The 25,112-nt window shown below is 45.9% G+C and overlaps 1 protein-coding gene across 1 annotated transcript in view; it reads left to right on the forward strand.

Annotated features, from left to right (window-relative positions):
- Window positions 1-24,170, forward strand: part of LOC147737332 (uncharacterized) — a 28,975-nt gene extending 4,805 nt beyond the window's left edge. The window contains exons 2-3 of the mRNA XM_086925095.1: window positions 9,904-9,987; window positions 19,501-24,170. Coding sequence (XP_086781221.1) covers window positions 20,221-22,182 — 1,962 coding nt within the window. The 5' untranslated portion in view covers window positions 9,904-9,987; window positions 19,501-20,220 and the 3' untranslated portion in view covers window positions 22,183-24,170. The remainder of the gene's footprint in view (window positions 1-9,903; window positions 9,988-19,500) is intronic.
- The last annotated feature ends 942 nt before the right edge of the window (window positions 24,171-25,112 follow it).

A 25,112-nucleotide genomic window follows, 5' to 3' on the forward strand; every position in this document is an offset into this window, starting at 1 on the left:
AGTCCTTTGTCTCCCTGCCTGAGGTTCTCCATAGAAAAAAACTGGGCGCCCAACGTCGAATCAGCACTCTGCACCCGGCCGCCCCAGTGCCGCTGAGGGTGCACCTTTTGTGCTACTTTGTTTCCCCATTTGCCCTGACCTTAACCCTAGGAGCTTTGCTCTCACAACCCAGTGACCTGCTTGCCAGCAGCCACCATCCGGAGACCCCCTGTCCCCCTTTGGATAACAGTGGGCCTCAACACTCTGCACCCCGCCGCCCCAGTGCCGCTAAGGGTGTAACAATAGTGCAACACTGACCCTGGGGGACCCCTGAGTCTAACCCCAGAACCTTAACTCCCACAGTCAATTACTTACCTATGGACTGTTAACCTGTTTTCTCTCCATAGGATAGCATTGACACTTTTTCTCCAAAAACTTTCCAAGTGTGGAGTTTTGAAACCTAAAAATATTCTTTAAAAATCATGTGAATAACCAAAACTTATTTACGTACCTGTTTCCAGGAAATGTCCCAGTGCTGAATCTAAGTATCCTGCTTTGAGTAAGAAAAGTAACGTAGAAAATAACTTACCTGTAATTTACTATAAAAGCATATTCATTTCAATGTACTGTATTTGCTAACTGTTGCATCCTTCTGCATACCCTGTAAATCAAACAAAGTACAATTTCTATTGCATTTTCAAACTGTTCTATGTCCAGTAACTTATTGCTGAAAAATATTTAATGCATACCTGTGCCATGTTTATTTGCCATCTGCTGAGTGTGTACATCAAATGCTTAACACTGTCCTCTGATACTGCCTTACTGCTCGACCAAGCTACCAATTTAGAGAGTAAGGTGCTATCTAACTTTAACCTCTTCCTACCTCTGGGTTCACTTGGTCTCTATACACACTATACCTCATTTTTGTGTAGTATATATATAGCCAGTTTCCTACAATAGGGCATTGATTTTCTTTGCTACAAGTAATGGATGGGACGGAAGTCTCTGTAGGGTTTGCTTCCAGAAGCATGAAAGATTTGGAAACACAATATTCTGTAATAGAAAGTGATATGTTGGAATGCGTTTGGGGTGTCGGCAAGTGTAAGCCATATCTCTTGAAAAGAAAATTTAGCTTGTGGACCGATCACAGACCACTCGTTGCTATTTTGTCTAGGATCCAAATTAAGATCCTCAGCCAGAGTATCTATCAAATTATTGGAGTTTTAGTGTGCTTCATATTACAGGAGGAAAGAACATTAGAGTGGACTTTCTGTCTTGGTTACCATTACATTTGTGTTCAGTAGATTTACAGGAAGAAATTGAGGCATGTATCATTGCATAAGTTGAAGATTTGGTCATTTGTTCCAATTTAATGGAATTGTGTGATCGGTTGAGGGAGGATACTGTATTGACCAAGGTCATGATTTTTGGGAAATTTGGGGGGCAGAGGGAAAAAACTTTTGAGAATTCTTTGTAATCTTATTGCAAGGTGGCGGATGAGTTATCTTTGGAAGGAGGATTGTTGGTAAGAGGTAATAAGTTAATTCCCCCAGGATGTTTCCACCAAAAGATTTTGGAGACAGCTCATGTAGGCCATCTGGGTATGAGTGCCACTAAGCGTAGGATAAGAAATGATTTCTGGTGCCCTGGAGTGGATGTGGAGGTAGAAGGATTAGTGAGAAATTGTGCACCATGCTGTTTGAGTGATAAACATTTGGTGACCTCTGTGTGCACTGCTGTGCCTGTTTCATGTCCTGGTAAGGTGTGGCAGAGAGTTGTGGTTGATTTTTTTTTCCGACCCTTTTCATGTATTACCTTCCAATATGAGATACTTTATTGTCATGATGGATCATCTTTTCAGGCGGGTGGAAGTACGTGGTATAGCCGAACCCAACACAAACTCTGTGATTCCTTTTGGATGTGAAGTGTTTACAAGAGAAGGGACTCCCGAGGAGCTGCTCACTGACAATGGAGTTCAATTTACTTCTTCCACCATGACAGAGATTTTAGGCAAATGTGGAGTGAAACATTTATGCACGCCATTGTACCACCCTTAGGCCAACTAAAAGTGGAGAGCTTCAACAGGTTTCTAGTGGAGTGTATCCGGAGCGCGGTGACATCTAGAGTTGACTGTGAAGTAACTACCAGATATTTATGGAGGGATTATAGCTGTACACCTCACTCGATCTCTGGTAAAGCACCTTTTACACTCATGAGAGGGAGAAAAGAGGTGTCCTTGTTGTGTCCCTCATTTGATCTCTGGTAAAGCACCTTTTAAACTCATGACGTGGAGAAAAGAGGTGTCCCCTGTGTTTCCCTCATTTGATCTCTGGTAAAGCAACTTTTAAACTCATGACTTGGAGAAAAGAGGTGTCCTCGTTGTGTCCCTATTTCGATCTCTGGTAAAGCACCTTTCACACTCATGAGGGGGAGGAAAGAGGTGTCCTCATTGTGTCCTTTTTGAAGATGGAGGTGATGGATCAAGGATGTGATGAATGTCTACAGCAAGTGATGATGCCGGGAAATTGAGAGACAAACAGTGTTGCTCGGTGTCAAAGGGACGTGAGGTGTAAGGAAAAATATGTCCAGGAGGTCAAAATCGCAATGATTGATTTGGCACGTGTCAGGAAGACACCATTTTGCTAAGAGATGCATCTTCGAAATCTAGAGATCCTGTTAGAGTCTTCGAGGTTAGAGGCAATGCTATTCGTGGTTCGAATGGACAATGGTGAAATATGACAAGAGTGGCTAGAAATGGAAAATGTGAGAATGAAAGCTAAAAACATGTAAGTGACAACCACGTGTCTGTTGCAGGGAATGGTGCAGAGTTCTTGGTTAAGAGGGAGTTCTCGTGTTATCAAAGTGCCTAAAAGATACGCTCCTCTTACATGTTGACTGAGTGGCATCTGGTTAGTTTTTCATATTTTCCTTGGGTATTGCTTTTTTCTGGTTCTCTGAGTTGATTTATTGTCCTGTTTTGTGTGTGGTAGTGTCACTGTGGTGATTTATTGTCCTGTTTTGTGTGTGGTAGTGTCACTGTGGTGATTTATTGTCCTATTTTGTGTGTGGTAGTGTCACTGTGGTTCTGTGTGTGTGTATGTCTGTGTGTGGTGTTAAAAAGGGGCAAAGATGTGTAGCCTCTGCAGATAGGATGCCTTTACTGTTTATTGTTATATGATGTAATACGGCAGTGTACAGACATTGGTCATGTTGTGTTCTGTTATGGAATTTTGTTATGTGATGCTTTGAATAGTGTTACAGATGCAAGGATTTGCTGGGCCTTCTACAGCTGTGTAACAACTGGCTCTTCAGGAACTTCTCAGATCTCTACCCCCACCCGCCCCCCACATTGTGGATTGGCGTTATTTCCACATGGTTTCTTCCCCTCTGTTTTGGGGGTTCTTGCCTGTCCTCCCCATGGCCTCCGCATGTTTGCCGCCACTGATCCATACAGTAAATAGTGGTGGGAAGGTAGAGTATATTTGTTTGCGAGTTCCACAAAGTTCCTTAGTTTTCCACCTGTTACCCACTCCATAGCACTATCATACCCTTTCTATCCAACAACCTAGACCAATATCCCTCAAGCGAGAGATGTAGTAATGCCGACAGTGTAAGGTACTTCGCACACGGAACCCTCATTTGTGTTCGCTGCAAGACCCAGGCCCATTGAAATTGCAGGATGTCCAGCAAAAGATCAGATATTTGCTTGTTTGAGCATTAGGGCTAATCAATCTGGCTCATAGCATGGTACTGGCGTAGAGAAAGTGTACGCCAGTCTCTATCATGCCCCTCTCCCCCATCGACAATGTCGTCCGTAAGCTGCCCATTTCAGGTGCGCCGCCAGGCAATAAAGCTCCAAGTCAGGGACCGCTAACCCACCTCCATCAGTGGGGAGCCGTAGTTTGATTAATGCCAGTCTACGACATCCTGTGCCTTATATGAGGTATAGCAATAGGCTGTTAATCTCCAAAAAGATGGATTTTGTTTGCCAATTTGGGCGAGCTGCAAAGTAATGAAAGAGACTGGAAAGGAAAACCACCTTCACAGTATCACCCTGCCTGCGACTGATAGAGGAAATATTAGCCAGAAATGTATGGATGTCTGCAAAAATCAGTGCCAGTTGAAGATTGCTCAAGATCGGCCAAGTTGTAGTAAATATGAATGCCCAGAAAGCATAATGTGACTGGTTCCGAGCAGAGATCCTCCCCCATTTCTGGCAGAATGGTGGCTGGTGTCAGAGCATGTATCGAGAATGCATTTGACTTATCCCAATTCACCTGGACTCTCGACGTCTGGCTAAAATCATCCAAAGCTCTAAATGCGTGATCCACATTTGCGTGTTCCCCACGCCGGTACACTTATAGATCCTCTCCATATAGGGGGATATAGATGGGGTGGTCGTCAATCACTATTCCTCGATAATGATGGATGGTGCAGAGTGTCAGGGCCAGGGGCTCAAGAGCCAAGGCAAACGGCACTGGCGACAGCGGGCAACCCTGTGTGGCAATGGCCTCTACCCTACAGGGTGCTGATATTGCACCCCATTTCGGACCGGAGACATCAGGGGCAAATATAGCAGACGTGTCCAGCTGATGAAGCCATTCCCCAGTCCCATGCTGGCCAGAGTAGCATCAAGAAAGTCTCAGCGCCGATAGTCACATGCTGTCTCTGTGTCAGTGTTGATCACTAGTGCTCTAGGATAGTCCACCAATGAGGTATGGAGTATTTGGCGAATGTTAGGGATCAAACTGCGTTTAGGTATAAAACCCATTTTATCCGTGTGAATAAGATCACCTGTATGGTTGCCCAGTCACCAACAATTTACTAAGTAGTTTATAATCTACATATAATATGGAGAGCAGTCTATAGGATGGTATCTTATCACTCTACCCTTTTTGTGGATTGGAACAAACAGGGACTTTCCCTTCATTGGTGGTAGTTCCCCCACAGTTTTTGCTGCATTGTACAGTGTAGTCAAGATTGGGGGAAGCGAGTTTGCACAAGATGAATAAAATTCCAGGGTCAAGCCATCTGAGCCTGGTACCTTGCCCAGGGCTTTAATCAACCCATATCTTCCTGGATTGGGATATCACATCCTAGGGATGCAGCCGCTACCGGTGACATTGCTTCGTACTTGCAGATAGAGCATAATCCTACACTGGCTGGGTTGGGTCCACATCAGAGCACCCATAGATGTTAGAATAATAGACAGCAAAGGCCGTATTAATCGCGGCATACCTGTAAACAAGGTTACCTTCCCCTTGTTTTGCATCTGCAGTATTTGGGGACACTGTCTATCAGGATTGGCCAGCCACACTAGTAATCTGCCGGATTTATAATATTCTATGTGTGCCCTAGTTTTTTATATGCTCGATAATCGTATGCCAGGAGTTGCTCCACTAGTTTGAGGAGTTTTTCCCTTTCTGCTCTCAGTGTGTCATGCAGCACCTGTGCTCCCTCCGTTGGTAGATCCGGTTTTATTAAGAGGTGCTCCAAGTGTTTGATCTAAGTATGAAGCTGGGTCCGAGTCCCTACTACTGCTGAGATGCTGCAACCACGTAGCACTAGTTTGAATGCCTCCCACTACGCTAGTGTAGAAGTTGGACCTGTATTCTCCATAAAGTAATTACTGATCACGTTCCCTAGGGTAGATCTGAAGACTGGGTCATCAGCTTCGCAGTATTGAGCTTGCATGTCGCAGTGCGGGGTCTGGACAACGCCCAGGCCAGAATCCGTAATAACGGGTGGTGGTCACAGTATTTTTCACCAGACATTCGACCCTTCTTGCTCTCGCATGTACGCTAGCCGAGCATAAGAAAGTATTAAAGTATACTGATAGCTTGTGCGTACCCAAGTAATAAGAATTGAAGAGTTAAGGTTCTCCAGGTATCAACAAATCCTCAATTGTTAATCCAACATCGAAATGCGTGGGCAGTTTATGTAGTGGGGATGTGGGCTAAAGTGACACCAGCCATGCAGTTAAAATCTCCTCAAAGTAACACAGAGTAATGATGTATTTGGGTGACAAGACAGTTTGGGAGAATAGGAATGATAGTTTGGCCCACATTGGGGAAATAAATGTTCACTAAGTCTATGTCTTTACCATCCAGTTTGCCTGCTAATATCACATAGTGACCTTCTCAGTCTATGATCTCGATCTGTGAGAGAAATAGGGAAGGAAGGATACAAACCAGCACCCCCCACCAAAGGCGGAGTTTATGGTGGCAAAGAATTCCCCCACATCGCTTCTGCAGCTCCCCCACTTCACCTCCAGCAAACATATCTCCTTCAGTCACACCACAGCTCTCCATTGGACGGACCACAGCTGCGTTCACTTTTTCTACAAAAAGCCCACAACCCACAACCATCCTCAACCTACTATGCGAAGAAACTGGAACAAAATCACCATCGACCAGATCTCCTCATCGCTTCTTCAAAACCCCCCTGCCCACTCTTCGAACCCCAACCAAGCAGCCATTAACCTCACTCAATGGTGAACCAACAGCGCCGACAACCTAGCACCCCTGAGAAAAGGTCAAATCAAACTAGGCAACAAAAACGCCCCCTGGTTCAACAATGATCTTAAGAAATCCAAGAAACGCTGTCGCTCCCTTGAGAAGGCATGGAAAAAAGACCCAAACACCAGTACCAGGGACGCCTTCAAAAACGCCACTCACATACACCACCAACTGATCCGGACTGCCAAGAAAGCCGCCTTCAAAGACCGACTCGACAACAACGCCCACAACAGCAAGGAATTATTCAACATCGTCAAAGAGTTTACCAACCCCGCTGCCAACTCTACCGACATCACTCCCTCCCAAGCCCTTTGTGACTCCCTAGCTTCGTTCTTCCACGACAAAATCGCAGACATCCACAACAGCTTCGACAACCAACCCGGAGACCAACCCACCCAACCTTCCGCCGTACCTTCACCCCCCTTGAACATCCTTAATGACTGGAACCCAATCTCCACTGAGGACACCATCCGCCTGATGAACTCCATCCACTCAGGATCCCCCACAGACCCATGCCCTCACCACATCTTCAACAAAGCTGACTCCATCATAGCACCACACCTCCGAGACGTCATCAACTGCACCCTTAACTCCGCCACCTTCCGGGAAAGCTGGAAACACGCCGAACTAAGCGCCCTTCTGAAAAAACCCACAGCGGACCCCACCGAACTCAAAAACTACCGCCCCATCTCGCTCCTTCCATTCCCGGCCAAAGTAATCGAGAAAGCTGTCAACAACCAGCTCGCCGCCTTCCTCTAAACCAACAAATCCCTCGACTCCTCACAATCTGGCTTCCGAGCCAAACACAGCACTGAGACCGCACTCATCGCAGCAACAGACGACATTCGAACTCTACTGGACAATGGAGACACAGTCGCCCTCATCCTCCTCGACCTCTCCGCAGCCTTTGACACAGTTTGTCATAGCACCTTAATACAACGCCTCAGAAACACCGGAATCCAAGGAAAAGCACTGGAATGGATCACCTTGTTCCTTGCCGGAAGAACTCAGAGAGTCCGCCTTCCACCATTCAAGTCAGAGGCCACTGAAGTCATCTGCGGCGTGCCACAAGGATCTTCACTCAGTCCCACCCTCTTCAACGTATACATGAGCCCCATCGCGGCCATCGCACACCAACACAATCTCAACATCATCTCCTACGCTGATGACACTCAACTGATCCTCTCACTCACCAAAGACCCTAACACCGCCAAAATAAACCTACATGAAGGAATGAAAGAAGTAGCCAATTGGATGAAGCACAGCCGTCTGAAACTGAATTCCGACAAAACAGAAGTCCTTATCTTAGGAACCTCCCCCTCTGCCTGGGACGACTCCTGGTGGCCAGAGTCCCTTGGAAAAGCACCCATCCCGACAGACCACGCACGGAACCTGGGCGTCATCCTGGACTCCTCACTCTCGATGACTAGACAAGTCAACGCCGTCTCATCATCGTGCTTCAACATTCTTCGCATGCTCAAAAAAACTTTTCGCTGGATCCCCACCGAAACTAGAAAAACGGTCACCCACGCACTGGTTACAAGCCGCCTGGACTACGGAAACACCCTATACGCCGGCACCACAGCAAAACTCCAGAAAAATCTCCAACGCATCCAGAACGCATCAGCTAGACTCATACTAGACATCCCGCGTAACGACCACATTTCTGGTCACCTGAAAAACCTCCACTTGCCCCCCGTCAATAAGAGGATAACATTCCGCCTCCTAACCCACGCACACAAAGCACTCTACGAACTTGGACCCGAATGCCTCAACACACGACTTTCCTTTACACCCCCCCCCCCGCCAGCTACGCTCCTCTAACCAAGCCATTGCTGCTGTACCTCGCATCAACAAAACCACCATGGGAGGAAGATCCTTCTCCTACCTGGCGGCTAAAACCTGGAACTCACTTCCCACCCACCTTCGCCTCACTCAGAACCACCTAGCATTCAGAAAGCAACTTAAAACATGGATATTCGACTAGTAACTCCCCACCCTTCTACAAGCGCCTTGAGACCCTCTGGGTATGTAGCGCGCTATACAAATTAACTGAATTGAATTGAATTGAATTTGAGGTATCTGTGAGGGATGATGCAGATACATCACCTGCGGTCCCTGTGCCCACCCACAGTTGTTGTTTCAGTCGTACCCAATTGGTGCGTTCCGGATCTGTGGCAGAATGATATGCTTCCTGTGAGAGCTGATGCGCCAAATGAGATATTTCCATCTTTGGAAGTATCAGTTCGCCTGAAGTAGCGGCTTGGAGTTTGGACATGGCAAGTCCGCGTGTCTCACCTTGCCAAAAGTATGTTTTAATGGCTGCGTCTATTAGGCCTAGTTCTGATGCTGGGACCAGTATATGCAGCATGCTGAAAATGTAGTTAAACCTTGGGCTACCTCCATGTTCATAGTTTGGACTCGTCCCCACAGCGACAATTGCAGTTTGATCCATTTAGTGAAATCCGTGTGCATTTGATCAATCAGTGCAGTCATATTGTCTTTGATCATCATTGGAAACTTGGTGGTAATCAATACTCATAATATTTAATCTTTGTGGCGATTTACCAAAATGGATGTTCATGGAGGGCTTCCCTCATTGTATAGACCATCAAGGGTAAGACTTCACTTATGGTTCTGTTCATTCTGTACCTGGAAAGTGCTGTACAGTCTGATATGGTGAACGTCGGTGCTGGCAGCGAACGTTCTGGAGAGGGTAAAGTAAGAAGCATGTTGTCTGCATACAGCCTAATTTTCAGGTCTCCGGCTATGATTTCAGTTTCCCAAATGTCTTCTGAGCAGCATATGCTGAATGTGAGGGGTTCTAAGGTTAACAGAAAGAATGCCACAACCATTGGGCTTCTTTCCCTCTTTCAGCTCTTCTCCACTTCTTTTCTAGTCTGCCATCTGTTTGTTCTCATCCAAATGCGCACTTCACATTATGTGTTGTATGCATGCTCAGAATTTAGGTGTTCCTAAGTTTAAAGATTCAGAAAGTCTCAACTATTATGCATTTCATTCCTAGCTTTATCAGCATCCACGTTAAACACAGTTATAAAAAGACTGCTCTTCCCAGAGCCCATTGGAATGCTTGTCTACAGAAAACCACACCTGGTGCACCGTCATGACACACTAGATCTCATATTTAATCCTCCCATGCATACAACAAGTCTTCTTCTCTAAAAAGGAGCATTGAAAACAAGATTCATTGGCTTTTCTGTTTTCAGTTTCTAAATTGTGGTTTTTTCAGTGTTATTCAAACTTTTAAAACATTTTTTACTTATTTTTATGCTCTGTAAAAAATTACAGGGCTAGTGAGTTTATTTCCTTCTCTTGCTTGTCCCTTTTGTCATTTCTAATTTCCATCTATCTTCTCCTAACAATTTTTTTGAATTTGCTCTTTCAGGTCATGTTTCAGTGTTTTGCTCACCTCCAAACCTTCCCATCGATCTCTTTCCAGCAGTCTAGTCCCAGGATGTGCAGGATGGAGGTATGTTTGCATCTCATTATCTCATAAATATTTGATTGCATTTTTTATTCTTGTAAAACATCAACAAGAGCAAACTCTTTGAGCGATACAGGTTGCAGGGAACATCAATGACATAATATATGTGGCATATGTAGAACACATCCTGGTTGGGAAGCATTGCCAGTTACATCACTTTGAGAGTAAGATCTACTAACCCCTTCCATTCTTTGGACGTACTGGTAACGTCCATGGTTGTGGCGCTCCGGTGCCAAATGTAACCGTTACGCCCAAGGCCCACTATTTTGGAATCCCTCTGCTGCAAACAGCAGAGGAATTTCCTTTTTTTCTTGGGAGCTGGTGATGAGCTTACCCAGCTGCCGAGGCACTTTTCTTTCAGTGTACTGACGAGCAGCGTGCATGGCGTGCTGACGCCACTACAGTGAAAGTGAAATAAGCTGAAAGCTTCATTTCACTTTCACTGCCTACATGCTCCTGGGGCTATCCTAGTCCACCGAGCACGTAGGCAGGCAGGAGAGGTATCATTGGAAAGGGGAGAATCTAGTGGATCTCTGCTTGGGGATCGCCACAGGATGGCTTTTTATTTAACTTAGTGGTAGGGGCTGCCCTAAATGGGCATTATACTGCCCCCAGCTGTCGAGAAATGATCAGTCTTTCTGCTCCCCTCACCCTGGGGGACAGAAAGGCCACTAGGCACCAGGAATTATAATTTTTTATTTTTTAATAATGGAGAGGTGGGGGCTGCCCACAATGGGCATGTCTATGCCCCCACCCCAAACACAACAGGGACAGCCCTCCTGGGAGGTAGATAAGGGTTATTACCTTCGATCAGCCCCCCAGGGGAGCAGAAAGCCCACTAGATGCCAGGGATTTTTTTTCCTCTCTGAAAGAGAAGTGGGGGCTTCCCAGAATGGGCATGCTAATATCTCTATACCCCAAAACAAAAGGGACAGTCTTTCTGTCTCTCCCCGGGGCAGAAAGGGGTTATTACCACTGATCTGCCCCTCCGTGGGGGGAGGGGGGGGGGTGAGTCCACTAGACACCAGGGATTATAAAAAAAGGGATTGGAGCTACCCACAATGGGCAAAGCCATGCCCCCATTCACAATTATAAAAATAGAAGTCTTTCTGCCCCTCCTCAGGTTCAATTGAGGGTACTAGCCCCCGATCTGCCCCCAGAGTGGCAGAAAGCCCACTAGGCCCCAGGGATTTCTTGTTTTCAATATGTGTGCCAATGACCCCACCTCCAAACAAAAAAATCGGACAGTCTTTCTGCCTGCCTTGAGGGGGCAGATGCGGGTAATTGCCCTCGATTTCTCCCCAGAGGCAGTAAGCCTATTAGACATCAGGATTTTTTTTAATAAAAGATGGCTGCGATGCAAATACCCCCTCCCCCAAAGGGGCAATAGCCCCTGATCTGCTCCCTGGAGAGCAGAAAGCCCACTATGAACCAGAGAAATGTTTATGGGCTTAGGCAGGGTTGGTCCCTTTTTTGTGAACACATTTTTGCTGCTTCTGCCCTCCCCCCCACCACCCTCTTAGGGGCAGATCAGCAATATTTGTAGGCTAATCTGCTGAAAACCTTTAGACAGTAGCTTCTGTGTGTGTGAACTGGAGTGTGGATGATGGTCCGTTTTTACTGGCATTTGGCTGACTGTGTGTGAACCTGCATTTTGCTGGTAAAGTGTGTGGCCTGCGCTTAGGTGGCAGTGTGTGTGGACTAGTGCTTGGCTGGCAGTGTGCGTGTACTGTCGCTTGGCTATCGGTCTGCATGGCTGGACCATGTCTTGCGATTTGTATGTGGACTTTCACTTTGCTGGTGGATGTTGTGTTGCTGGCGGTACATGGATGGTTCTTGGGTGGTGATGTGCATGGATGGTGCTTGGTTGGTGGTGTGCATGGATGGCGCTTGACTGGTGGTATGCATGGATGGCGCTTGGCTGGTGGTGTGCATGGATGGTGCTTGGCTGGTGGTGTGCATGGATGGTTCTTGGCTGGTGGTGTGTATGGATGGTGCTTGGTTGGTGGTGTGCATGGATGGCGCTTGGCTGGTGGTATGCATGGATGGTGCTTGGCTGGTGGTGTGCATGGATGCTGCTTGGCTGGTGGTGTGCATGGATGGTTCTTGGCTGGTGGTGTGTATGGATGGTACTTGGTTGGTGGTGTGCATGGATGGCGCTTGGTTGGCGGTGTGCATGGATGGTGCTTGGCTGGTGGTATGCATGGATGGTGCTTGGCTGGTGGTGTGCATGGATGGCGCTTGGCTGGTGGTGTGCATGGATGGTTCTTGGCTGGTGGTGTGCATGGATGGTGCTTGGCTGGTGGTGTGCATGGATGGCGCTTGGCTGCTGGTGTGCATGGATGGTGCTTGGCTGGTGGTGTGCATGGATGGCGCTTGGCCAGTGGTGTGCATGGATGGTGCTTGGCTGGTGGTGTGTATGGATGGTGCTTGGCTGCTGGTGTGTATGGATGGTTCTTGGCTGGTGATGTGCATGGATGGTTCTTGGCTGGTGGTGTGTATGGATGGTGCTTGGTTGGTGGTGTGCATGGATGGCGCTTGGTTGGCGGTGTGCATGGATGGCGCTTGGCTGGTGGTGTGCATGGATGGTTCTTGGCTGGTGGTGTGCATGGATGGTGCTTGGCTGGTGGTGTGCATGGATGGCGCTTGGCTGCTGGTGTGCATGGATGGTGCTTGGCTGGTGGTGTGCATGGATGGCGCTTGGCCAGTGGTGTGCATGGATGGCGCTTGGCTGGTGGTGTGTATGGATGGTGCTTGGCTGCTGGTGTGTATGGATGGTTCTTGGCTGGTGGTGTGCATGGATGGTTCTTGGCTGGTGGTGTGTATGGATGGTGCTTGGTTGGTGGTGTGCATGGATGGCGCTTGGTTGGCGGTGTGCATGGATGGTGCTTGGCTGGTGGTATGCATGGATGGTGCTTGGCTGGTGGTGTGCATGGATGGCGCTTGGCTGGTGGTGTGCATGGATGGTTCTTGGCTGGTGGTGTGCATGGATGGTGCTTGGCTGGTGGTGTGCATGGATGGCGCTTGGCTGCTGGTGTGCATGGATGGTGCTTGGCTGGTGGTGTGCATGGATGGCGCTTGGCCAGTGGTGTGCATGGATGGTGCTTGGCTGGTGGTGTGTATGGATGGTGCTTGGCTGCTGGTGTGTATGGATGGTTCTTGGCTGGTGATGTGCATGGATGGTTCTTGGCTGGTGATGTGCATGGATGGTGCTTGGCTGGTGGTGTGCTTGGATGGTGTTTGGCTGGTGGTGTGCATGGATGGTGCTTGGCTGGTGGTATGCATGGATGGTGCTTGGCTGGTAGTGTGCATGGATGGTGCTTGGCTGGTGGTGTGCATGGATGGTACTTGGCTGGTGGTGTGCATGGATGGTGCTTGGCTGGTGGTATGCATGGATGGCGCTTGGCTGGTGGTGTGCATGGATGGTACTTGGCTGGTGGTATGCATGGATGGCGCTTGGCTGGTGGTGTAGGTTGTGTGAAACCTCCAGCGTTTTACTACCCAGAAGCTCCTGAAAACCTTTAATTTAGCTAAATGTCACACTTTCCTCACATTTCTGAGTGGAAAAGTTGTGGCCTCATTGTGCCGGCACATATTTCCCACCAACCAGCGTACTCCTCGGTTTCCTGATAAAAAAATGATATCTCAATTGTATTAGGCTGACTCTGCTTTGGCCACCCACACAAGTGAGGTATCATTTTTATCGGGAGATCGAGGGGAACGCTGGATGGTTAGAAATGTGTGCCGGCGCAGTGATCTCACAAACTTGGCACACAGAAATGTGAGGAAAATGTGACCTTTTAGCTAAATTTGAGCTTTGCAGGGGATTCTGGATAAGAAAACTTTGGGAGATCCATGCAAGCCACACATCCCTGGACTCCACCCGGTGTCTAGTTTTCAGAAATATCTATGTTTTGTAGTTTTCCGTTGATGGCATGCGAGCCAGGACCAAAAACGCAGGTGCTCCCAATCAATCACAAAACAACCTATTTTTGCAAAGGAGTTTTTGGTCTCGGGCTCAGCAGCCATCTATGGAAACACCGGGTGGAGACCAGGGAGGTGTGGTTTGCATGGGTCCCCCAATGTTATCTTACCCAGAATCCCCTGCAAATCTCAAATTTAGCTAAGAAATTAAATTTTTCTCACAATTCTGTGTCGTATGTCACTGAACCTGTTGGAGTCTGTAGGAGCCCAGGATCAGTGATGAGTTCAGCTGTGGTTCAAAGCGGTAGCCAACAGCTCCCTGAGCTGGTTTGAACTGAAGTATGCAAGGAGGGCACCAAATCTGTCCTTCCAGCAGACTATGAGGCGCTGGCAAGCGCCTCCACCCCTGCCTAATACACTAAATCTTGTCTGGGAGATGGAAACACCTCCCTATGACAGGAAGCCTATTGTCCTACCTTCCCCTTCTCGGGCTTGGCCCAGCAGCAGGAGGGCAAAATAGGGTCTGTTGTAGGCAGCAGGCCTAAGTTGCTTTCAAGGTCTGTAGGATCGGTCCCAGGAGCGTGGTATGCTTCCCGGAGGAGCCCTACCGTGGATGGAATCATACCTCCAACACCAAATACAGTGTTGGGGTATGATTCCAACACGTCTGATACCAAATATGCCCAGGTTCGTTCCAGCCAGTTTAGAGATAGTCTTGCTGTCTCATAATGGCTGATTTACGTACAATGCCTGGAGAATGGACTTCCGGGTTTGTATGGGTTGTTTGCTCATGCAGGGCCACCCTCACATTCGGAACCAATCACCCAGCCTTTGGGCCTGAAAGGCCTGCTAAAGGGGTGACTTATAGGTTTCAAGGGCAGGGATGTTAGATATAAGGAAACATATCTTTCGTGAGAGGTGCATGCACCAACTCACAAAGGCTACAATGGCAGGCCTGTGGTCAGAGTTTGGAGGGTCCCTCATAGTCATAGTCATACATTCTTATATAGCGCACAGTTCACCGTAAGGTGTCAAGGCGCTAGCAGCTAAAGAATGGAGGACAGGGACGGTGCATTGCGGCTAGTTGGTGGGAGGGGGGAAAAGCCAGGTTTTAAGATTTTTACTGAAACATTTATGATCGGTTATGGAAGAGATATGGACCGGTAGTTTGTTCCACCACATTGGGGCCAGATAGGAAAAGGAACGGCCCCCGTTGCGCAGAGTCCGAAAACGGGGCTGAGCAAGGAGGAATTTGGAGCTGGACCTTAGAGATCTACCAGGGATGTACCTAAGGCGCTTGTTTTTTAGGTAGTTAGGGCCGGCGTCATGCATTGTCTTATGGACCAGGCTTAGGATTTTAAAGTGACATCTCTGGCAGATTGGGAGACAAGGAAGAGTCGGTAGGTTCGAGATGGATGAGGATCTACTGGGGAGATTGAGGACAAGCCTAGCTGCCGGGTTCTGAAGAATCTGAAGCTTGGAAAGCAGATTGGCATTTAGGGCAGTGAACAGGGCGTTTCCGTAGTCCAAACGGCTAACGATAAGGCCCTGTACCAGTGGTTTCCTAGCCTCAATAGGGAGCCACTTAAAAATCTTACGGAGAATGCACATGATGCCGTAGCAGACCCCAAGAACCTGATCTATGTGGGGCTTCATGGACAAGGGGGCGTCTATGGTAATGCCGAGGTTTCTGACAGATGGTTTGGGAGGGGGGCCCAATCCTAATTCCGCAGGCCACCAGTCAGACGACCAGACCTCCTCAGCTCTTCCAAACAAGATGATCTCGGACTTGTTGCTGTTCAGTTGTAACTTGTTGGCGCTCATCCATTCATTTATTCGGGTCATACAACTCCTAAAGCGAAGCCGGGTGCCGACGAGATCGGAGTCACAGGTGACAAGTAACTGAGTGTCGTCGGCGTAGGACACGGTTTCAAAACCATATGATCTAATGATGGCAGCTAACGGAGTGGCAGCTCATGGGTGGCATAACACATGCTGCAGCCCATGGGGGTCCCCTGGAGTACCTAGGCCCTAGGTACCTAGTACCATATACTAGGGACTTACTAGAGTACATCAGCAGCCAATAAGGAATGTACCAAGGTGCTCACCATAGCCAATTTAGAAAGGAAGCACAGTGAGTGGGGTCCTGATTAGCAGGATCTGACGCAGACTAGTCAGAAAAACTGTATGACACCAGCAAAGAGTGGGGGAAACCATGAAAGCAGATCCTACCTTCCCACCACCCCACCCATTCTCCCCACTCCTCTAGAGAGTAGCATGCGTAGTGTGTTATCCTCTGCTCGTGCACAGTGCAGGGGAGTATGCAGCCACCTCTTAGTGTCTGGCACAGAGGCCACTTTCCAAAACATTGCTTTTGTCACTTGTAAAGTACGTATCCAAGGTCTATGAACCAGTGTAAGTGTTTGCCCCCTCTTTGCTTTATTGAGAAGGCCTAGCAGGCAGGATTCAGGGGTAGTTGACAGTGTATGGTCTGTGAGTTCTGCTTTGGTGGCTGTAATCTCAAGCCATGACACCAGTAGTGGTGGGCACTCCCGCACCATATGTTAGAAGCCAGCGCCAGCCAGTTTACAGCACCACTACTCTGGTGTCGAATCAGGAAACATGCACTTGATACGGTGGGGGGAGAGTTAACTGTAATGTGTGTAGTTAAATTATGTGAATTGAATCAAGGATTCCAGGACACTTCGCTAACATGTTTTAGCGCCCGTATGCACGACTTGAGCGGTTGCGTGAGCACGGTGTTCACTCTAGCCAATGCCGTCCCCGTGTGCAGCTGGTGAAAGGTTAATGGTCGGCATTTAACACACCTTCCTGTTGCCCTGTTCTTCAAACAATCATTAAAGATTGGCTTAAGTGAGGTGCTCAGTGCCGTGTTATTGGAAGCCAGCGTCCTACTACCCAGTTCTTTATCTCAGAATACTACTGAGCTATAAATGTTTTACTTCTGACTGATCTGGGCCTGCCCTCGCTCTATATTTCATAGAGGAAAAGCACCTTTTTCAAAGAAAGAACACTTTGGTGACAACAAACTTTGCAGCTGCGAACGCATTTGCGAAAGTAAAGAACCTTGGTGGCATGCTGCACGCTATGGATCATTTGGCGGTGCATTTCACACTGTGAAATGCTTTTATTTTGCATTATTGAGCTGTGCCTGTGGCATTTTGTGAGTATTTGAAAAGCAATGCTAAGCATGTTGTTACCTTCTCAATCCTCGGGATCAGCGTGATGTTATAACAAGGCCACCTCCAGATCTAACCAAACCCAGATTGCTGAAATAGCCGTGGGTTAAGGAAGGATCAGGTGAGGGCAAAAAGAAAGGCGGGGAAGGAAGGGAACAGCGGGGAGGGAGATCTGGAAAACACAAGACAAAGAAATGCGTTGGTACCAGATACTCTCACTCCTGTTTCAATCAGCAACCCATTAACATAAGATGTACCCATCTACCTGTAAAGAAACTAAAGGAACGGTGTAATAGAGGATACAACTCTTCACCAGCATCAGAGCCCTGGAAGGATATGAACGGTGCTACGTCCTCCCTGTAATACACAATGAATACCTTTCTTATTCTGTGCCCTTGTATAACCGTATTGCAAGAATGAAACACTATGCTATTGTACATACCCCACGACATATGAACATGACGGGACGTAGAGGAGAGTCTTGAGCAACATCCGAGGGACCCCTGGATTCAATGTATCCGAGTAAAACAAAGTTAAGCAACAATGGGTTACGTCACCCGATAGTATAAAACAGTACAGTACCTGTGTTACTCCAATCAGTATTGAATATGGTCCTGAAGGGCACTGCTTCAATTCAATATGAGATCCTGATTTCCTGTGTACGAGCCGCAAGACGCAGGCACAGCATACAGAGCAAAACTTACCACGTGCGGTAAGATTAAGTATATACGAGAATTCGTCCTCCGCACGAGCCGAAGCAAGAAGGCTCACCTGCGGAGGGCAACTGCAAGAAGGAAACACTCTCATGGAGAACACTCCACACGGAACACAATTCGTCCTCCGCACGAGCCGAAGCAAGAAGGCTCACCAACAGAGGGCAACTGCGGTAGTGAGACACACTCGTAGAGAACACTCCACACGGAACACAATTCGTCCTCCGCACGAGCCGAAGCAAGAAGGCTCACCAACGGAGGGCAATTGCGGTAACAATTCGTCCTTCGCACAAGCCGAAGCAAGAAGGCTTACCAACGGAGGGCAAGGAAATCCTTGGTAACTGCTACGGGAAGCAACTCACTCCAAGAGCTCAGAGTTCAGGTCAATAGAATCCAAAATATCCGACAAGAGGAACAGGACCGCCCCTAGATAGGCGCTAAGCAGTCTGGGACATGTAGTTGTTTAGTCCGTATGACATCCAGCCGGATGACTACGTTCTGAGGCGCTCACAGAAACCTGACACATGTGGCCCTTTGTAAAAGCTGTGTAGGGACTGTTTCATTGCCGGGCATGTGTGAGAGTCGCAGAAGGCACTTTATCTTTATCTTATGTGCAGTGTGCGCTGTTCTGGTGCATTCTCCATCTTGTGGAAAGAATGAGCGCACCTCAGGATTGTACCATTGAAGGTGGCCACAGTGGTTTGTACAGGCGATGTTGAAAAGCATGAGTAGGAGGAGAGACCTATGAAAAGTCATGGGAATTACGTGGTTGGAAAATGTTGTTCGCAGGTTTTGTGCTGGAAATGGAATGTTGAAAGCAGGTCAATGCAAGTGAGGTGCAGGTGAATAGGTTTGAGAACAGGCTCTACCTTGTGTGGCGGGCAGCAGAGGTGTAGGATGTATGGACAGAGCAGTTTGACTTAAGAGATGTTTTTAAGAGAGTGTTTCGGGTGCTGAGCATGGTCCAGGGGTGAAAGGGTGCTAACAGCCTTGGCTTTGGCGTACCATCTGTGCTCTTGCTACGCTGATGCACCACAGTTGTCAACTAGTGGGCCGCCAGTCTAGCATGCTATCTCAAGCTCTAAAGTTAGAGGTGGGACAACTAAACAACAGACCAGCCAAGCTCAATCTCCTTGTCCAGCTGGGAAACTCCCACCCCAGTGGATAATACCGACAAACTTAGAAATATATGTGAGAGAAGTAAAACCACAAAGTAAATACAATCATTAAACTGCCGCTCTACTGCATATTGTGGGTGTAGTGGATGAAGCAAAGCACCTCTGCGAGCAGCAATATTTGATTCATGGCACAACATTCTGATGTCCAACCTTCTGTCTCAAGTCTTCCTGATCCATCTCCCATCTCTTACTCAAAGAGCTGTTCTTGTTTTACAAAACCTTGACCATTTGCCACTACCTAAAGCTGTAACTAGTGTATGAGTGCTATGCGAGCGCCCTTTTTTTTACCAACTTACTCATGGATAATTAAGATGTGACATATTCAAAGCAACTTTTATGTAAATTTCTGTGTATGGTTAAATATGCCTTCATATGTTTCAAAAATGGTAATCAAGAGATATTTATACAATCAATAAAAAATTGTGTTTGCACATTCCGTTATGTTTCCCTTTAAGTTATTACATTTTTTTTTACATCCGACAGAAAACAATCTTTGATTGTACGAAATGTTTCAAAATAAGGAAGATAACACTGTAAATCTGCAAAGACGAAGTCTGAAATATTGAGTTCCAGTATTCAGGAAAACATAAGTGCCATCAGAGCCAGCCAAACCCGAACATAAACTGAGACATCCTGAAAGAAGGGAGAAGGGACACAAGAAATTCAGTGATTCCACGAGTCTCAGCTGTGTACTTCCATGCCTCAAAACGAAGAAATAACCTCTAGAAAATGAAGACAATACTGATAAACCTCCTCTTGTGTAAACATGTCCAATAACAGCTTTGATCATGAGGTCAGTATGAGGTGGTGACAGCAGTGCTGTGCTTCCTAAAATAATACCAGCCCACCATTCTGTGCTAGAGGTGTATTGCAAACTGTTTCAGACCAATCCACAACAACCATTGAAAAGCGCAATGGAGTGGAGTCAGACAACTGAAGGTTAAAAAAATAGGGGTTCTGCTGTCTAAAATACAGAGCACTGTCCCAGTGTGCACCGACCAGAAGGACGTTGGATCTTTACCCGCATGCGTGCAGAACCATTATCCAGTCTAAAGACACAATCGCCCACGAAGAAGCCTTACACACGTTTTGAGATTGGGAAGTAGTTGGTGACCATTGCACTTTATTCTTTAATCGGAAAGCAAATGTGCAAAATACAATACATACAGAGAATGCAAGAATAATACAAGTGCTTTATCAGTCATGTTGGCCCTTCAGGATGTACAGTCAATGGATGTAAACAAGTATATACCAGACCCAGAGACGCTAACCAAGAGAGAAGTCTCAGACACATGCAGTGAGAGCTTTAGTTTGTCATCAATATTAAAACACCATCAGCAAACACACACAGGGAAAAAACGATTCAAATGCCCTGAATGTGTAAAGAGCTTTATCCAGTTATCAGGCCTACAACGAACACACACAGGGGAAAAACCATATCATTGCAATGAATGTGACAGTAGGTTTAGTTGCTCTTCAGCATTAAGGAATCATCAGCGAACACACACAGGGGAAAAACCATATAATTGCAGTGAATGTGTGAAGAGGTTTAATCGATTATCACACCTAAAACAGCATCTGCGAATACACACTGGGGAAAAACCATTCCAGTGCAGTGAATGTGAAAGAAGTTTTAGTGATTCATCAACATTAAGGAAACATCTGCGAACACACACAGGGGAAAAGCCATTCCAGTGCAGTGAATGTGGAAGTAGTTTTAGTCAATCTTCAACATTAAGGATTCATCAGCGAACACACACAGGGGAAAAGCTATTCCAGTGCAGTGAATGTGGAAGTAGTTTTAGTGATTTGTCAACATTAAGAAAACATCAGCGAACACATACAGGGGAAAAACCATTCAAGTGCAGTGAATGTTTGAAGAGCTTTAGTCAATTATCACACCTAAAACAGCATCAGCGAATACACACAGGAGAAAAAACATATAATTGCACTGAATGTGTGAAGAGGTTTAATCGATTATCACACCTAAAACAGCATCTGCGAATACACACTGGGGAAAAACCATTCCAGTGCAGTGAATGTGAAAGAAGTTTTAGTGATTCATCAACATTAAGGAAACATCTGCGAACACACACAGGGGAAAAACCATTCAATTGCAATGAATGTGAAAGTAGTTTTAGTCAATCTTCAACATTAAGGAAACATCAGCGGTCACACACAGGGGAAAAGCTATTCCAGTGCAGTGAATGTGGAAGTAGTTTTAGTGATTTGTCAACATTAAGAAAACATCAGCGAACACATACAGGGGAAAAACCATTTAAGTGCAGTGAATGTGTGAAAAGCTTCTCTCAATCATCACAACTAAAACAGCATCAGAAAACACACACCGGGGAAAAACCACACCAGTGCAGTGAATGTGAGAAGAGGTTTATTCTATTATCAGACCTAAAAAGGCATCAGAGAACACACACTGGGGAAAAACCATTCAATTGCAATGAATGTGGGAAGAGCTTTATATATTTATCAAGCCTAAAACAGCATCAGAGAACACACACAGGGGAAAAACCATTCAAGTGCAGTGAATGTGGAAGAAGGTTTAGTGATTTGGCAACATTAAGGAATCATCAGCGAACACACACAGGGGAAAAACCATTCAAGTGCAGTGAATGTGAAAGTAGCTTTAGTCGATATTCAACATTAAGGATTCATCAGCGAACACACACAGGGGAAAAACAATTCCAGTGCAGTGAATGTGGAAGTAGTTTTAGTGAATCTTCAACATTAAGGAAACATCAGCGAACACACACAGGGGAAAAACAATTCCAGTGCAGTGAATGTGGAAGTAGTTTTAGTCAATCTTCAACATTAAGGAAACATCAGCGAACACACACAGGGGAAAAGCCATTCCAGTGCAGTGAATGTGGAAGTAGATTTAGTGAAATGTCAACATTAAGAAAACATCAGCGAACACACACAGGGGAAAAACCATTTAAGTGCAGTGAATGTGTGAAGAGCTTTTGTCAATCATCACACCTAAAACTGCATCAGAAAACACACACCGGGGAAAAACCATACCAGTGCAGTGAATGCAAGAAGAGGTTTATTCAATTATCAGACCTAAAAAGGCATCAGAGAACACACACTGGGGAAAACCATTCCAGTGCAGTGAATGTGAAAGTAGTTTTAGTGAATCTTCAACATTAAGGATTCATCAGCGAACACACACATGGGAAAAAACATTCAAGTGCAGTGAATGTGAAAGTAGTTTTAGTCAATCTTCAACATTAAGGATTCATCAGCGAACACACACAGGGGAAACAACCATTTAAGTGCAGTGAATGTGTGAAGAGCTTTTGTCAATAATCACACCTAAAACAGCATCAGAAAACACACACCGGGGAAAAACCATACCAGTGCAGTGAATGTATGAAGAGGTTTGTTCGATTATCAGACATAAAACAGCATCAGAGAACGCATACAGGGGAAAATCATTCAAGTTCAGTGAATCTGGAAGTAGTTTTAGTGAATCTTCAACATTAAGGATTCATCAGCAAACGCACACCTGGGAAAAACCATTCAAGTGCAATGAATGTCTGAAGAGCTTTTGTCGATTATCAGACCGAAAGCACCATCAGAGAACACACACAGGGGAAAAACCATACCATTGCAGAGAATGTAGAAGTAGTTTCAGTGAATCATCAATATTAAGAACATATCAGCGAATACACACTGGAAAACCATTCAAGTGCAAGGAATGTGACAATGGATATATATACATATATATATCAGGTCTAAAACAGCATCAGAAAACACGCACAGGAATCCTTCAAGTGCAGTGAATGTTGATGTAGGTTTTATGAATATTCAATATTAAGTACTGATCAGCAAACACACACAGGAAAAGCCATTGAAGTAAATGTGTGAAGATCTTTTGTCAACTCTCAGAGCTACAAAGATGTCAGCCTCTCTTCAGAAGAGTGCAGGATCAATAATGAAGGTCACAGAGCTACAACTGTGTGACAGCTCGGCCGAGCACACTTCAGAAGAGTGCAGGATCAATAATAAAGGTCACAGAGCTACAACTATGTGATAGCCAGGCCGCGTACTTCACTTCAGAAGAGTGCAGGATCAGTAACGAAGGTCACAGAGCTGCAGCTGTAAGACAGCCAGGCTGAGCACACTCCAGAAGAGTGCAGGATCAACACTGAAGGTCGCAGAGCTGCAGCTGTGTGATAGCTAGGCTGAGTACTTCACTTCAGAAGAGTGCAGGATCAATAATAAAGGTCACAGGGCTGCAGATGTGTGATAGTCAGGCCGAGCACACTCCAGAAGAGTGCAGGATCAACACTGAAGGTCGCAGAGCTGCAGCTGTGTGATAGCTAGGCTGAGTACTTCACTTCAGAAGAGTGCAGCATCAATAATGAAGGTCACAGAGCTGCAGCTGAGTGATAGCCAGGCCGAGCACACTTCAGAAGAGTTCAGGATCAATAATAAAGGTCACAGAGCTGCAGCTGTGAGATAGTCAGGCCCAGCACACTCCAGGAGAGTGCAGGATCAATAATAAAGGTCACAGAGCTGCAGCTGTGGGATCACCAGGCCGAACACACTTCATAAGAGTGCAGGATCAATAATGAAGTTCTCAGAGCTGCAGCTGTGTGATAGCCAGGCCGAGCACACTTCAGAAGAGTGCAGGATCAATAATGAAGGTCACAGAGCTGCAGCCGTGTGATAGCCAGGCTGAGAACACTTCAGAAGAGTGCAGGATCAATAATGAAGGTCTGAGATCTGCAGCTGTGTGATAGCCAGGCCGAGCACACGGTGTCTGTTCAGCAAATACAGATTATCAATGAAAGTCTCCAACCTGCATGCTGTGTGATAGACAGGGTGAGCGCTTCTCTTCAGGAGAGTGAGGAATCATTTATAAAAGTCACTGAGCCGCATGTTGTGTGATAATTAGGCAAAATCATCATTTTACATTCTTGGACGGAGATTTTTTGATGGCTAATGGAGCCGAATTTTGACATGATTGTTCCACAAAAGAAATGAAAAAAAAGATTGATTGTATAAAAATAACATTAAGGTAGAACCAATCACGGTGCTATAAAATGTACACAATAATGACTAAGTTTTACATATTAAAAAGAAAGGCACGTTTTTAAGATATGTAATAGAATAAAAAATTATTTGGATTTTGACATTTTACTGCTGATTGTAAAGAAATTATATTGAGCCCCAAACTCAAGATAATTTGTGCTGCCAGCAGGGAGTCTAGCAGAGGTGGCAACAGATGGGGGTTCTATCTCGACAGTGTGACTGCTGTCGGCAGGTGGTCTGGCAGAGGTGGCATTAGAAGGAGGTCCTGTCTCGACAGTGTGACTGCTGTCAGCAGGTGGTCTGGCAGAGGTGGCATTAGAAGGAGGTCCTATCTCGAAAGTGTGACTGTCCTCAGCAGAGAGTCTGGCACAGGTGACATTAGAAGGAGGTCCTGTCTTGACAGTGTGATTGCTGTCAGAAGGTGTCTAAAATGAACAAAAGAGATGCACGTGCCGCTATTGACTTAGCCTAAACTATTTTTTCAAAACATATGAACTGAAACACCATGTTTCGTGTGTATTATCACTTCTTTTATTTGTTTTATATTTTATTTATATATTTCCTTTATTTTGGTATCTTAGTTTGCCAAATTCACATTTTTAAGACCTTATGTACACAAAGAAATACATTCATATTTACATAAACAGAAAACAACAAAAACAGATTTCAATATACACTTCAAAAATAGGAATCATTCAAGCCACTATTCAAACGGTCCTGATGATAACTCCAAAATAACACGAGTTTGAAACGCGTAGAACTTTCAATAAGCCAAAAATTACAAAAAGGGTTCCAAGAATTGTATAATTAGATCTCTTTTAGAGAATATTAATTGTAGATGGCTTTACTGTGAATAATTCTATTCCAGTATTCATTTAAAAGTATATTGTTATTGTTGTTTGTGGTGGTACGTCTGATGAATGAATGGTAGCTTGAATGATTCCTATTTTTGAAGTGTATATTGAAATCTGTTTTTGTTGTTTTCTGTGGGTTCCTCCGGGGAATAATCATTCCATAGTCCTATGGAAGCTTAAATTTAA

The sequence above is a fragment of the Lissotriton vulgaris genome, chromosome 1_1, assembly GCF_964263255.1.
Source record: "Lissotriton vulgaris chromosome 1_1, aLisVul1.2, whole genome shotgun sequence".
NCBI lineage: Eukaryota > Metazoa > Chordata > Amphibia > Caudata > Salamandridae > Lissotriton > Lissotriton vulgaris.